This window comes from Myodes glareolus, chromosome X (assembly GCF_982192425.1).
Source record: "Myodes glareolus chromosome X, mMyoGla1.1, whole genome shotgun sequence".
Lineage (NCBI taxonomy): Eukaryota > Metazoa > Chordata > Mammalia > Rodentia > Cricetidae > Myodes > Myodes glareolus.
This window is the reverse complement of record NC_142053.1, coordinates 40908494-40924879: the sequence shown is the minus strand read 5'-3', so window position 1 is coordinate 40924879 and position 16386 is coordinate 40908494. Positions and strand designations below refer to the sequence as shown.

General features: G+C 35.5%; 1 protein-coding gene and 1 pseudogene across 3 annotated transcripts in view; one reads left to right on the top strand and one right to left on the bottom strand.

Annotated features, from left to right (window-relative positions):
• Positions 1 to 795: 795 nt before the first annotated feature.
• The window catches only part of LOC125405583 (melanoma antigen preferentially expressed in tumors-like), a 221725-nt pseudogene continuing 206134 nt past the window's right edge, over positions 796 to 16386 (top strand).
• The window catches only part of Il13ra2 (interleukin 13 receptor subunit alpha 2), a 52138-nt gene continuing 43877 nt past the window's right edge, over positions 8126 to 16386 (bottom strand). For all 3 annotated transcript variants that reach the window (XM_048442061.3, XM_085684382.2, XM_048442060.3), the window contains exons 10-14: positions 15665 to 15849; positions 14397 to 14542; positions 12978 to 13122; positions 9658 to 9773; positions 8126 to 8271 (exon numbers count right to left, since the gene is read on the bottom strand). In XM_048442061.3, coding sequence (XP_048298018.1) covers positions 8215 to 8271; positions 9658 to 9773; positions 12978 to 13122; positions 14397 to 14542; positions 15665 to 15849 — 649 coding nt within the window. In that variant the 3' untranslated portion in view covers positions 8126 to 8214. The remainder of the gene's footprint in view (positions 8272 to 9657; positions 9774 to 12977; positions 13123 to 14396; positions 14543 to 15664; positions 15850 to 16386) is intronic.

The window sequence follows — 16386 nt, the reverse complement described above, 5'->3', positions numbered from 1 at the left end:
CCCACAGGGCTGGAAACCCTGACTGCCCTTAGGGACAAAGAGGGAGGAGGAGAGGGAGGGGGGAGTGGAAGGGTGTTGGGAGGGGGGGCGTAAATGGAAACTTTTATAATTTAATAAAATTACTTTCAAAAAAAAAAAAGTCCCAACTACTTAATATTCTCTGCCCCAAATTGAAGCCATGTTCTCTGCAGCATAAAGAATTAAAGGGGCCTTTCCAGACCACACTCAACGGAGAAAGAAGTATTTATCTGGACTACACATTGAGCATATAACTCTAGGAATCTAAGATTCAGGCTTTCATACTGTTCTTATATCTATCTTTTTACTCTTTGTATAGGAAAGACCATTAAGTGTTTGGTTATAGATATTTTAGTTTTATTAAGTCTCTTCATTTTCAAAATAAACTTATCAGTTTCTTTAACAGTCAAAAAAATATAACTATCTATAGTCAAAGGCTATAATGCCATTCTTTGTTCTTTCATCACAGTTAATTTGATGTCTTAGCATATTCTGTTTCCAAGGGAGTGATGATACTATCACTTTTGTATAGATTTACAATTTTACATTTTGGTCACTAGTTAAATGACCAAAATTATTTTCTGCTCACCTAGTGTTCATTTCTATTCATATTTTGTCACATAAAAGTATTTATAAAACCATAAATACGTAAAGGATTTGGATATGTGTGTATTCATATACAAATAGACTTTAATACACTCACTAATTTTGTTTGCCTACAAATAGAAGTGGCTGTTTTACTATTTAGTCTACAAATAGTTAAGTATATTGCTAACAATGGTTGCAAAGAAGACTCTGTGGATATTCATAAAGTTTTCCAACCATTTCTCACACTTGTGCATGTTCATTAAGATGAACAACAAGGTGCATTTCTTGTATGCAGCAGGATGGATTCTGTTTTTGAATCCAATCTGTTAGCCTGTGTCTTTTTTATAGGTGAGTTGAGTCTCTTTATATTAAATTCTCAAGAATAAGGAAAATTATTTTTAATTAATAAAGTACTATATATTTTAAATAAATACCTTTAGCATTCAGCTTTCATCTGGCAGAAAAAAAAAGATGAACAAAAAGAACCATTCACATCCTTGTATCTTGCTTTACATCATCTCCTGAGTAATGAATGTGCAGCCATTCATGCTATCAAGGAGATCCCAAGGGAGCTTTTAGTTCCACTTCTCTCCGCTGCATTTTAGGGGGCATAAGAATATAATGAAGGCAATGGTGAAAGTTTGGCCCTTTACCTGTCTCCATATTGGAACATTAAGTGTGTGGGAACCCCATTTTGAACTCCTGACAGCTATGCTGGAATGTCCTCAATTCCTACCTGTTCAAGACTCAAGATGTAGGTAAGACCCTGTATGATAGAGATATGTAAATAAACAGGAGGTTATACCACAGCCTGCTACTCCTCCAAAAGTAGTACATGCAAATAGTGAAAAATAATGTGGGCCTTTCAGGGAACTGAAAGGCATAATTGATGGTCTTCAGGTGTTACTGTCAAGAACTCAACTTTTCAGTAAGAATGTGTATAACAGGTATATGGTAAGACAGCAAACATTTTCCTGGAACCTGTTGCAAAAGAAGACCTAATAATCTCTCATAGTTAGCTAATAGTGAATGATGAAAATCAATGTGAGGTCGTTGGTACATCAGTTGAGGTTATCTTAAAAACTCTGATGTCTTACAGAGGGTTTTAATTTTGTAATACAGATGACGCTACTGTTGATAGATGTCCATAATGGATATGTTTCATGAAGACAGGAATAGCAAGACATTCTGAAAATTCATTGATTACAGAAAACAGTAAAGAATATAGTATTTGTGTAACAAAATCTTGCTGGTAGCTGGTGTATAAAATGACAAAAACAAAAAGAAAGATGATTTGTCACTACATGTTGTCATTGATCCTGCTGGTTCTATTAGTATCTCTAACTCATAATATTCTATGTTCTCTTTTCCCTACAGGAAGCCTAAACTGAGGATCCTAGATTTAAGGGAGGATTCTGGCTCCAAGATCGTCTGCCCAGATATCAGTACTAAGTCATCTGCATGTTTGTTCTCCTGTGTTCACTCTGAACACTCTTATCTTGAAATTGAATTCTAGCATAGTATTCCAAGTTCAGAACCAGAGATTCATCCCTCTTTTTAGGCTATGTAATTAATCGTGAACTTTTCCCTTGGTAGCTGTAGCACCTTAAGGAAACGTGAATATTTGGCTCTACTTCTGAACAAAGTAGAAGAGAGTTCAGGTTCTTTGTACCTATGCTGCCAAGATTTGCAAATCACTAAATTGGGTGATAGCAGAAATACCCTGAACCATCTAGATCTAAATCACGTCTTGGTCACCTGTCAGTTTTTCAGGGTTTAGAGACTTTTTCTGTCTAAAGTCACTTGTAGATCTTTGAATGGGAAAGTCTTCTGGAATTTTGTCTAGCAACTTAGGTGTATGCACTGTCTCAATGAACTCAATTTGCATTCTTTGGGATTCACAGATCATCTTGAAACTCTTTGTTAAAGATATACTACAAAAACATATAAAACAAATTAATTAGTAATGTATTTATGTTCTTAATGTGTTGAAATGGGCAAACACTGCATTGCAAGGACATAGCAAAAGTGTATAAAATTTAGTTTGTTTCAGTCACATGCTGAAATGTCAACACCACTGCATTTTAATTACTTACCAAGGAAGGAAATAAACAAACAATTATGCAGGTTTCTGAAATAAGTCTAACTGTGTTTTAAATATCTAGTAAGAAAAATCAAAAACTATAATATGTCTATATTGTTTCGATTTTTAAAAGATAATATACTGGATTTCAGATGAACCAGGCAAAAATACAATTAAAAGTTGCAGAGTTTTTTTCATAGTTCTTACATACTGAGATGATACTGAACTTTATTTTAGACATATAAAACATTAAAATGCATCTCCAAAACTAAAGTTTGCATGATTATATTTATATGATAAAAGATTATCAAAGTCAAGAAGATATCAATAAAAACCACATGCACAATTCTGGCACAATTATGTCATATTATTTATATTTTGAACTCACATATATGTGATTTTATCAATAACATTGTTAAGAACATATAAAACATATATGTTAAAATTACTGATTCAAAATCAGATGGAACACAGCAAAATAAAATTCAAATAAGTTTGGGTGAGTAATCCTTTAATCCCAGTACCTGCTAGTCAGGTACATACCTGTCAGTTCAATGCCAGACTGTTCTGCATAGTGCCAACCATGGGTGTATATTAAGACCTTGTCTCAAAAATTTAAATAGGAATAGAAAGATTTGATTAACTCCTAAATTCATGCTTCAATATTTTCTTTAATTTATTTTTTTAAAAAAAATATCTTTTCTTATTTTACATTCCAATCTCAGTTCCCACTCCCTAAACCCCTTCCATCCCCTTCAACTTCTCCTCCTTTCTACCCCCTCCATCCACTCCTCAGAGAGGGTGAGGCTTCCCATGGGAAGTCAACAAAGTCTAACACTTTGCTTTGAGACAGGATAAAGGCCCTCCCCCCTATATCTAGACTGAGCAAGGTGTCCCTACAAAGAGAATGGGTTCCAAAACCCAGTACAAGCAGTAGGGATAAATCCTGGCCTCACTGTTAGTGGCACCACAGTCTGCCTCAGTTATACAACTGTCAAGCACATTTAGAGGGCCTAGTTTTGCCCTATGCTGGTTTGTTTCCCCGATATCAGATCAGGGTTGGTGGGCTCCCATTAGCTCAGGTAAACTGTTTCAGTGGTTACCCTCATTATGGTCTTTACCCCTTTGGTCATATTATCACTCATTAGTCTCTTTGACTGGACCTTGGGAGCTCAGCCCATTGTTCAGCTGTGAACTCTGCATTTGCTTCCATCAGTTGCTAGATGAAGGTTCTATGATGACAGTTAAGAGAGTCATCAATCTGACTACAGGGCAAGGTCAGTTTGAGCACCCTCTCCACTACTGCTTAGGGTCTTAGCTGGTGTCATTCTTGTGAATTCCTGAGGATTTCTCTAGTGCCAGGTTTCTTGCTAGCCCCATAATGGCTCCCTCAATCACAATATCTCTTTCCTTCCTCTCCATCTCTGTCCTTCCTCCATCTCAATTATCCCATTTCCTTAAGTTCTCCTCCCTCCTCCCTTTATGCCTTTCCTTCTCTCCTCACCCCCATGCTCCCAATTTTGTTCAGAGATCTTGCCTATTTCCTCTTTTCAGGGGGAATCTATGTATGTTTCTCTTAGTGTTCTCATTGTTACCTAGCTGCTCTGGGGTTATGGACTATAGTCTCCTTATCCTTTTCGTTATGCCTAATATCTACTTATGAGTGAGTATATACCATGCTCTTCTTTCTGGCTTTGGATTTTCTCACTCAGGGTGCTTTTTTTCTAGTTCCATTCATTTGCATGCAAATTTCAAGATGTCCTCCTGAAAGGTTGCTCTGAACACCCTCAAAATATTACTTCACTCAGCTACCAACTGAGATGAATCTGGCACACAGGATACACCATAAAAGACCTGATTAACAGTGCCCCTATACAGTAGGAAGAAGTTTGGAGAGAAATAACTATGTCCATATTCTCAGATATTGTTTATAAATGTTCTTTTACATTTAAAGGGGGATATGATATAGATATGAATAATTTGCATTGATATGGATTTTAAGGTCAATTTTGTTATATGTATATGTATTTCTGATCTTGATTATGGTTGTGTAGTTTATTTAAAAATGTAATGTATAAATAAGAAACATAGGTTAATAGATAATCATCTATAATAGTCAAGTTTGTAGTCATGTTAGTTAGACTTTCTAGATGTACATAGATATATTTCAGATAGGTATTCTTCATATCTTTCAAAGACTACAGAATATGGCATTTAATGTTTTAATAACTTAGGATTTTTCATGATAATGAGACATGTCTGCTCCTGACAGCACCAAACTACTTTCTGAAGAAGATGGGCATCAAAGAGGCTCCTTATGGAATTTGCTAGCCATTTGGGCAAGAAGCTGCTTTTGCCTGGACTGATTAACTGTACATGAAGAACCCACAGAGAGAGGACTGTTGAACTTGTCTAAAGGTGAGATGATCCTTCGGGGTTCCTGATTCATGAAAGAGACTATGAGACATTCTGCAGGACACAACAGATAGTAACTGAACTGCTTTTGAAATTTCCTGCTTCATGGAAATGTCTGCTCTAAACCATGGGCCTGTAGGCTGAAGATGGATGCCCCAATGGTACAAAAGAACTTTGGGTGACTATACAGGCAGCGAGATGTCTCTGTCATTTCTAGAGTTTTGGAAGTTGCTTACTTCTTGCTTACTTAGGTAACATTATATCCTTCTGGAGTCTTTGATGGAGTTGAAGAATGGTTAGTTGTAGTTTTTCTTAGTGATCATAAAAGATAAAATAAATATAAATATTGTAACTGTAATTCTTGCTTGATAACTTTTGATAACTGTTATATGTAATTTTACTATGTTAAAGATAAAGCTTTCCTTTTTGTTTAAACAAAAAAAGGGGAAATGGTGTAGGAGGGTCTTATTTCTATGTGTTGCTTTCATTGGTTGAATAAAGAAAACTGCCTTGACCTTTTGATAGGGCAAAACTTAGATAGGCGGAGTAGACAGAACAGGCAATGGAGGAGTGTTCCCTTTACCCCACATCCTCTCCAGCATAAGTTGTCATCAGTGTTTTTGATCTTGACCATTCTTATATAGTTGTTGATTTGCATTTCTATAATTGCTAAAGATGTTGAGCATTTCCTAAGTGTCTTTCAGCCATTTTAGATTCCTCTGTTGAGACTTCTCTGTTTAGGTCTGTACCCCATTTTTTTTATTGAGTTATTTGTTCTTTTGATGACAAGTTTCTTGAGTTCTTTATATATTTTGAACATCAGCCCTCTGTCCAATGTGGGATTGGTAAAAAAAACCTGTGAGCCATTTTATCAACAGCAAACACTGTCAGGTGTTTCCCTAGAACAGATTAGTTCCCTTTAATTAACGACTATTAGAAATAAGAAGAATTGGCATTGATTTTGGAAGCTCTGAAAGTCAACCAATGTTTCAGAAAAATGAACTATTATCTAAGTACCTGGACTCACTAAGGCAACATATCTAGGTTATAGGCTCATCATTTCCTTTATATAACTAGACACCTTACTCATTCTATATTCCAATTTACACCATAATTTAGATATTTGAATTTGAGTTTTTGGTTTCTACACCACACCACTAACTTTAATGATTTCTGATTATAATTATGTGCTGCCAAATTGGCAACAAGAAGCCATCATCTACCTGCAACTACAAAACCCAGTAGATTTTTTCTCTAGGCTATAGAACTATATAAATAGTTATATAACTGAAAACTGTCTCACAAGAGTACCTTTTCTCTTTTTTTGCAAATTATTACAACTAGTTTTCCCTGAAATTTTTATCACATATTTTTAATGAAGAAAATGTATATAATACTAGCTTTCAACTAGGGTGTATGCTTTATGAAGACAGTTCTCCAATTGCAATAGGCCAAGCATTCCAACCATCAGTTCTCTTTCACATCACATTCATTCTCTTCCTGCAGTATGTGGTTCTCAAAGCTCCTTAAACTCATGCCCACTCCAGTCCCACCACAGCCCTAGGCAGTGCCTGATGATCTTTACAGAAAAATTCTTCCCCATACTTCTCATCACACTTACAGAAATCCTAGAGAAAATAGCTAATGATCAATTTACACTTAAAATGTAAACTTTTCACCTACTTTTTTTGTATGAAAAACAAAAACGAAAAGAATTTATATTAAATTGTGGTGCCTTCTATCACCAATGACTATTATTATAAATAATGGTATTTTGGTTTACAACTCAGGTTTAGCAATTTTTCTCCTTTAAGAGATGATCAGCAGCAATTATGGTAACCCTCCTCTCCATTAAATAATTTCAGCAATTCTCAATCTGTAACACTTAGATATCAGTACTTTTAATATTGAGTGTATAAATGAACCCTTGAAGCACACTGCTCAAGTGTCAACTGCTGGGTAGGTCTTGAGTAGAGAATTCTAATATGCTCCCAGAGGATGCTTGATTTAGAATAACATTGCATAAAAATTAATCTAAACTAGACTTAGTTCTTGGCTGAAATTTGGAGTCTAATATTCCATACAAATTTTAAAAACTGTCTACTACACCAAGGCAGTTAAGTTATTTACCTTTGTAATTTACTTTTAAAATCTTCTTACTAAATTCAGATTTGATCATTGACCTGTCTGTCACTCTCTTGCCCCCTCCCACAAGCCATAACACTGACAAAAAGTAAGACAGTCAAAACAGCAAAATGCTTAGCAAGTAAATGGATTTGCAATAAAAGCCCAATGACTTGAGTGTGAACCCCAGTTCCCAGTGTGTAAAAAGAGAACTGACTTGTAAATTGTTCTTGAACCTCCACATTAGGTTCTTGACACAAGCTTTTACACCTCCCCACACAATCATATTTTTAAATGAAAGTTTACCTGTAGCTAACAGGGGATTCCCATGTGTTTACTGTGTTGTTTATGAGTTCTAAACTTTTCAAATATAGTCCTTGGTCAGTTCACAATTTTCAGCCTTATAAGCGTCCTTTTCTTTTGTGAAATGTGATACTCAAAGAACTGAGGATGTGTTCAAAGCTTCCATCATTCTTATTTGTGGTGAATATTTTTACCCAGAATTCATTTTAAAACCAGAATCCACATAACAATTAAATCTTGTTTCCCAAGATTTGGTAGTACCTCCATAAGTTAGTTCAACTTACAAGATCATGTTATTTTATCAATGCAACACTGAATAAAATCTGATCCACCTCTTGTTTTTTTTCTACATATAAAACTCTTACCATATATTTATGTGAAAACAAATGATTACTAGAACGTAGTAATTCTACCATCAGCTAAGGATTTGCGCACCATAAAATGTACCTAAATGCAATGATGAAGGTGAGCATGGTGTCACATAGGTGCAATGGCAGTACTTGAAATGTTGAGTCAGTACTATCACACGCTAAGGCTACTTGAGATACATAACCACTCCTTGACTCAAAAACCCAACAGTATCAGGACAAACACTGTTCTGCAGTAAGATGTATTTGAAATATGAAGAGAAAATGAGTTTAATATGACTCATGCTGGGTGGCTATAAGCCTAAAAAGCATAGCTTAACAGAGGGTCTCTTCATAAGAATAAACTTCCTTGTTCAGGTCCATATGGAAGCTCTGAAATACAAAAAGAGCTCTGTTACTAACAAATTGTTAATACAATTTTACTAAAAATTAACAATTCAGAATATAAAAAGCAGAGAAGTGAAGCATTTCCTGCATATCCCCTATTCTATCTTTACAAAACACAGTACTAAGTTCATTTTCTCACACATGAACTCTAGACTGACAGCTGTGGAGCCTTCCTGGGACTGAAGTAGGCCCTCCATATGTGGGAGACAGTGCTGAAACTTGAACTATCTGTGAGGGCCCTGGCAGTTGGATCAAGATCTATCTTTGGTGCAGGAGTTAGCTTATAGGAGCTCATTCCCCATGGTGGGATGCCATGCTCAATCTTAATACTGGGTGGTGGGGGGATCTTGTGCCTGCCCTAACTTAATATGCCAGACTTTATTGACTCCCCATCAGAGAACTTTAGTCATTGAGAGGAGTGTATAGGGGGCTGTCTGAGGGAGAGTTGGGGGGCAGGAGGAGATGTGGGGGAGAACAATAATTTGAATATAAAATGAAATAAAAATAAATAAATTTTAAAAAGATATTTTTCTCCAAGCACATTTTTTCCATAAAGTCTACATCATAGATAGTTTTAAGTGTCAACTTGACACCATTTCAAATCCTCTGGAAAGGTGATCTCAGTGAGAGTTTTTTTCAGGTCAGGTTGACCTGTGATCACATTTGTGAGGGATTATCTTAATTCCATTAACTAACATGGGAAGGCGCATCCCACTGTTAGTAGCACAGTTACTTTGGCCTGTGTCCCAAACTCTGTAAGAATGGAGAAGGTAGGGGCTGGAGAGATGGCTCAGCACTTAAGAGCATTGCCTGCTCTTCCAAAGGTCCTCAGTTCAATTCCCAGCAACCACATGGTGACTCACAACCATCTGAAATAAGATCTGATGCCCTCTTCTGGCCTGCAGGCAGACACACAGACAGAATATTGTATACATAATAAATAAATAAATAAATCTTAAAAAAAGAATGAAGTAGGTAAGCTGAATGCTAAGCATTCAAGCATTCATTTCTCTCTCGTTTTCGCTCAAAATATATGTGACAAGCTGTTTCAGGTTCCTGTCACCCATGTCACCTTTCCCCCTCCCAATCCAGTTCTTCTGGAGTTCAGGCACTGTACTGTTTTCTAACCTAAAGATCTGTAATTTTTCATGTTCTAATATATATAATCTTCCATTTTGACAAATTTAATCACCACTCCCAAAAATATGGCTTTACAGTACCAATTTTGAATTTTCTGATGATATTTTCATAATGTATTAATTGTAACTCATAGTGAGCAAGCAAAAGTATAAAATGGAGGTCTATGAATTCTGAATGCATTGCTCTTGTGTGTCTACTGTTTAAAACATTATATAACATTAAACAACTTACCAATGTTGGTTCAGGTTCTTCCTTCTCCACAATCAAGCAGAGAAGTAATAAAAGAAATACAAAGAAGAGACAAATTGGCACTAAGAAAACAATCTTTGAATCTGGTCCCATGTAGCCTAGGATTAAAACAAAAACATAATAAAAGGAGAAATGCTAGCAGTTTATAAAGACCTTTGAAATTGAATTATTTCACAAATATCCTGTCAGTGGCACAGAAATGTGGTTAAGGGGGCACAGTGGCCAGCACACAAATACCACAGCAGGGTCTGAGTTTAGCATTCCTCTTGTTGGCAAACATTTCATCCAGAAGAACTACTTTGCTCAGCTGTGACATCTATCCCATTTCAATTCCAAAGCACATGTGATTTTGCTTGTAATTTGATGTTGTGACATTGTTCATTAAAAGCACATAATACAAGAGTCAAGAGCTTAAACAAATAAGTCCTATGTGTCTCCTTACTCTGAGGAACAAGATCTGGGCTTCAATAAGGATGTATATGAGGGTAAAGACACTAACCTTACAAGGTCAAATTTTAAAATTTGTCTCACACTTTAGAGGCTGAACTGAAGAACAAGAGATGATTTTGCTGTTTGGCATTTAGATGTGACATTTTCTTTATTCTTTCTCTCTTTGGTAGTTTTTCTTTTATTTTAGCAAAGGTAGTTGATTGAACCACAGGCCTTGAGCATGTGAGGCAAGCATTCAAGCACCAGGAGATCACCAGGCCCAGAAGTGGAGTGTTAATGTTGCTTCTGCATAGTGGAACTGTTGGTGGTGATACTTAGACTCTAAACAAATGTGACCTTCCAAGTCTAGCATCTCTGACTTGTTTTGGAATAACATACGGCATGTCAATTTTTAGTTCCAGATCTATAAATCTACCCCCATCTCAATTTGTCTTTGTCTTATTCCCTTGAGCTCTTAGTTGCCTCTAGAAAATTTTGAGATTTTAATCTCAAACTATTAACCAAATTCTAATGCTTAGTATCATAAAGATTTACAGGGGTAATTTCCAGAGAAGTGACCAACAGGACAAGTCTCCTGTCATGGGATGTTAACAAGGGCAGGGCAGACAGTTCCTTTCATAAGGTTCTGTTTGTGTTCTCTCGTCAAGACAATTCCTAAGAAGTTATTTTATTGCCAAAATATTATTGTGCTACTTCCCCCCATCAAGTCCAGCGTATGTTGCCCAATAGCTGGTGGGAATGGAACATGACCGTAAGTGTGGTCAAAGGCTTGGGGGTCATGTTAATAAAGAAAGTTGACTCTCCCTCTCCCAAGAGGTATAAAATGACAAACTCAAAGTTTGGAAGGTATAAAGGTATGGCCAGATAGGAGGGAAGGATCTGGCAATTTTAATATGATCAAAATTTAAAACATAAAATTCTCAAAAAACAATAAGAGTAGTAGTAAAATTTTAATTCTCCTAAAAAGACCCTTCTGAGGGCCTGCCTGTGTGTGATCTGTGGCATGAGCTCACATTTTCACTCTCCAAAATTGTAGGAGAATTAATATATGCTTTTAAACTAAATATGTATAAACATTTATAATACATACAAATATATGCGTACCTATGGTTGTCCTATTTTTCTACAACTTGAAGTACCCAACAAGAAATGTATACTAGTAACCTAAAATTAGAAGCAACTCCAAAAATAATTTGTTCCTAACTTGTAAGTCTAAATTTAGACTCTACCAAGATACCTGTCAGGATGAAATAAATCTCAGTCATCAAAATTCCTGATGAGATTATATGTAATGCAAAAGATATATATTTTGATAATGTAATAAAGAAAAGTCTTCAAATCCACATGAAATTTATGGTCTAATGAGAAAATATAACTCAATACAACAGAGAGAGAGAGAGAGAGAGAGAGAGAGAGAGAGAGAGAGAGAGAGAGAGAGATACACATACATACATTTTCCAGATTTCTGATTTTCTGACAATGGAAACAAAAATAAAACTGTAGAGGCAGTAACAGTATTCTCTCTGATCACATTTGGAGTTTTTTGTTTGTTTGGTTGGTTGGGTTTTTTGTTGTTGTTGTTGTATTGTTTTGATTTTTGAGACAGGGTTTCTCTGTGTAACAGCTCTGGTTGCCCTGGAACTTTTTCTGTAGACCAGTTTGGCCCCGAACTCACAGAGTTCTGCTTGCTTCTGCCTCCTGAGCACTGGTATTAAAGGTGTGTGCCACCAATACCTGGCCTTAGTAATTTGTGATAATGTTAATATATTCTGAAACAAACCATCTAGGCTTTTAAGTTTGTATCACTATGCAATTTGAATATCTTTTTAGCATAAATCACTTTCATTAGCATAGAATGTGATTGTTTTTCCCAATTATAGCATCTGTGATAATACAGTGTAATTGTCAGCTTTCTGCTCTGTACAATCATCTGGGAAGACAGTCTCATTGAGAGGTTGTTTGAAGCAGATTGGCCTATGGGCATACCTGTGAGGCATTTTCTCATTTGTGTTAACTGAAGTGGGAATACCCACCCTGGATACGGCAGCATCATTTCATGGGCTAGGTCCTGGCTGAATGAAAAGGAAAGCTGCCTGAGCAGTGTTTAATGCATACAGTCATTGCTTTCTTCTCTTTACTGCTGGTGTGAGGAGCTGTTTTAAATTTATTCCAACTAGACTTCCCAACTGTGATGGACTGTAACCAGGAATCCCAATCTAAGTAAGTTCTTTCTTCCCCACGTTGCTTTTGGGCAGGATATTTTTAATCACAACAACAGACATGAAGCCAGAACACCATCTCAATTAGAAAAATTACCAGTACTTAGTATTAGGTACTTGGAGTCAGTTACAGCCCTTGCTTTTAACGTTCTGTTCTTATGAAAACTGAAAGCTCAAAAATAATGATTGAAATGGACTCTGAACCTTCCCCCAAGAAGAACTAACAAACTAGCAGAAAAACAAAACTGTTAAATATTAAATTAATTAAAAACAAATTAAATAAATAGAAATATAAGAAACACTAAATATATTATATAATATAATTTGTTATTATATGTAAATTAATAAAATATTAACATATAAATATAATAACATATAAATAATTATTATAGGTTAATTAAATATGAATATTGACTATTAAGTATTGTCATATTAGGCAGAGTATGACTTCTACTTCCAAATGACTACTATATTTTTAGTAAGCATATCATTTATTGAGGTACTTGCTTTCCCCCCATTTATAAATGATGCTCAAGACACTTTGATCTTCCATTACAAGCACACCGAGAGGAAATAAATTTGCTAGCAAACAGCCCAGAGTTACTTAGTGCCTATCCTTTCCTTAGTACATACCTTCCCAGCATTCCTCTTCACTCCATTCACTCCAAATTCCGTCATCTGCACAGTATATATTGACTTTACTTCTTACAAAAAAGCACAGCTCTTCACTATCATTTGTTCTTTTTTTCAACTTCATGTCATTTTTATCAGTGGCAGCCTGAAAGCCAAGAAAAAAAAATATGGTGTGTTTATTTGACCTAAGTGCAACTGCTATGATTTCCTTTCTCAGCTTCGAAATGTTTGGGGACATGAAACACCTGCATTGGGATACTAGCATTGGTCATTCACTATACACTTCCACTTTGTAGCTGTACTTTAGTTTATGTTTTGTCCTATCACAGTAATTGGTTACTTGTAATAAGGAACAGTATGTGTGATATGTCACAACTCTATGTAGTTTGATGTCCATAATGTCCAGATTAGTGTCTGATATTCCAGGTTGCATAAGCAGGAACAGGAAGACTACATAAGAAGAGTTTAGTGAAAGAAAAAAGTATCATGTGAATGCAAATTTTCTGGCAACTGAAGTGTTCATATTTAAAATGTATCCCCTACTCTTTTTGCTCTGATTAACTTTTGAAGACCCATATAATAGTCCTCAGTGATTGGCGCAAAACTACCACTTCAGATATGAGACTACCGTAAAATATGCGGATACTCTCACGAGAATCACAGGGGAAACAAAAACTAAAGAAATGACTTCAGATTTCCACTTCAAAGTGCTAAAGAGTTCTTCACATATGCTATGATTGCTTTTGATTTATTTAACTTAGCTTCAGAGCCTAGAGAATATGTAGTGCAGACTTAAGTGGCCTAGGACTCAAGGTTTGAGTATACTTTTATTTGTCTATGAAGTCAATACACCCTTCTGGAACAATAATACTAACTCAATTACCAATTTTCTATTCTGTGAATTGAATCATTGAGAAACAGTAGTTCACATTTTTGTCTTTACCAATATCTAAATTGGAAACAAACAAGTCAAAGCAATGTATACCAAAGTGGGATTAAAGAAATCGCCAAATCCTTGATGTTGGGAAATAATTAGTTTCACAAGCATCACTGCTTTTAAAAGTCCCTCTTCTCTAGGAAATCTCTTATATCCCTGAGGACTCTTAATTTTGACTTCGTGGCTGGACTTCAGAAAGTAATTTCTCTGTGTGTGAGAGAGATTTTTGTAATTTAATTTATTAAGACAGAATTGGAAAAAGTAACTATATTGTCTCCAGGGTCTTTTGCAACTTTAAAATTGGCATGATTTGGTTATACTTTTTAATATTTTTATTGTCCACTGGATTTGACTTTCTGAAAGGAAACAGAAATACTTGTTGTGGTCCATTCTTCTTTTGAACAACAACAGATTTTGATTCTCCCGTATCCTATTATATTTAAATAATACATTTATGATTTTAGCAAATAAGTACAACATACCTCCCAGGAAATATCATCTTCTCGGACCACAACCTCATAAGTGTAACACCTTGGTGGAATGGGCCCTTCGGGTGTGCTCCATTTCATTCTAATCTCAACAGAATCCTCCATGCTAATGTGAAGGAATTCTGGTGGCAACGGTTTAACTAAAAAAGTAGAAGGAAACAGTTTCAACATGAAAGTTGCTAAGTTAGCAGCAGCTCTCATCCAAAGCTGGGGACACTCTGTAACAGAAACTTTCAGGGACAAATTAAGTGGCTCAAGATTATTCTCCTGATGTGACTGAAAACCACAGTTGCTTGCCAATCAAGATGAACTTCTTGAGAAATTTGATTATTTGGGAAACTCATTTTTGTTCATTTGGTTTTGATAAATTCCACAGTAATAAATATTGGAGGTGAAGAGGAAAAATAAGAAGCCCCAAATCATTGCAATGATTTCCCCATTTTTGCAACTTTAGAAACAACAGCCAAACCACCATTACTACAATTGTGAATACTTTCTTATTAATCTGTATGCTCTGGCTACCATTCCTCTGACATTGCACCAGTGTTGCATGGTCTTCCACTGTCTTCGCATACTTGATAAGGAAATTTAAACAGAGACCTTAAGCCAATCACCCAAACTCATACAATTCATAAATGGTAGAACCCCCAGATGTGGGGGTGCCTTTAATCCCAGTAATAAGGAGGCAGAGACAGGCAAATTTCTGAGTTCAATAGTGGGACCCTGTCTTAAAAGGAGAAAAAGAGAGAGAGAGAGAGAGAGAGAGAGAGAGACAGAGAGAGACAGAGAGAGACAGAGAGAGACAGAGAGAGACAGAGACAGAGAGAGACAGAGAGAGACAGAGAGAGGCAGAGAGAAGAAAAAGAAAATGGTAAACTAAGGGTTCAAATCTAGGTCTCTTACTCTTAAAGTTCTTGGAATAAAAATACAAATTCAGAAGACATAAAATGTTTTGGTTTTCAATAGTTTGTCATTTGAAGCCAAGGTTAATAGATTCTATAATTAATAATTCACTAAAACTAAACAAAAGTACTAAATAGCAGAGAGTCAACCTGGAAAATAAATTGTGATCTCTAAAAACAGTGCTGTTTTATATTTCTCTCAATATCTTCTCTACTTCCTCATCTACTCTGCTTCCTTTGTGTTTCTGCCTTTGCACTTTTATAAGTATCGCTCTCTCCTTGTGCCTCTCCTGCTCCCTTCAGAATGGCCAGAACTAAAATGAATGGTTTTGAAGTTGATATTATTTGTTCATATTTCACCTATATTTTGAAGTTGAAAAACGGTATAGCTGGATCTGATAGGTTCTGTGTTTGAGGATCCATTAACACAGATGAAGAAGTCTTTATAGTCTGATGACTCCAAGTCAGAAAGCTTGCATCCAACATTTTTTTCATTATCCCGAAGATAATTGGTACACTGCAAGGCTTGATCCAAGCCCTCATACCTATAGCAAAAGGAATATTTCAGGAATTGTTAGCAGCATCTTTTTATCCCAGTGATCAGTTTTGAGTTATCTAGTGATATTATATAAAATATACATATGAGCACAGTATATTGATCCAGTAGATTATATATATATATATATATATATATATATATATATATATTCATTTATTTGGATATAGCAATATAAACACAAACACATATGTAACAATAGTAATTTTTAAAAGAGTTCATGACTTTGAGAGGTCACTAGAGCAGTTGGAGAGAGGTAAGGGAGAGATAGAAACAATGTAAATATGGTACACATGTATGACATTCTTAAAAATGTTGTTATAAAAAGGCTACAATATGAAGAAAGAAATCATTTAGTACCTGATAGTTGCTACATGTGATATTCACCAGCAAGAAAATCAACCTAGTTAATTTCATGAAGCTTTAGTTCAATGTGAATCTTTACAAAGCAACTCAAGTATTATTATTCATAGATTTAGTTTTTGTTGACTCACCAAAGTTGATGAATCAAAGATTTGGATTATTA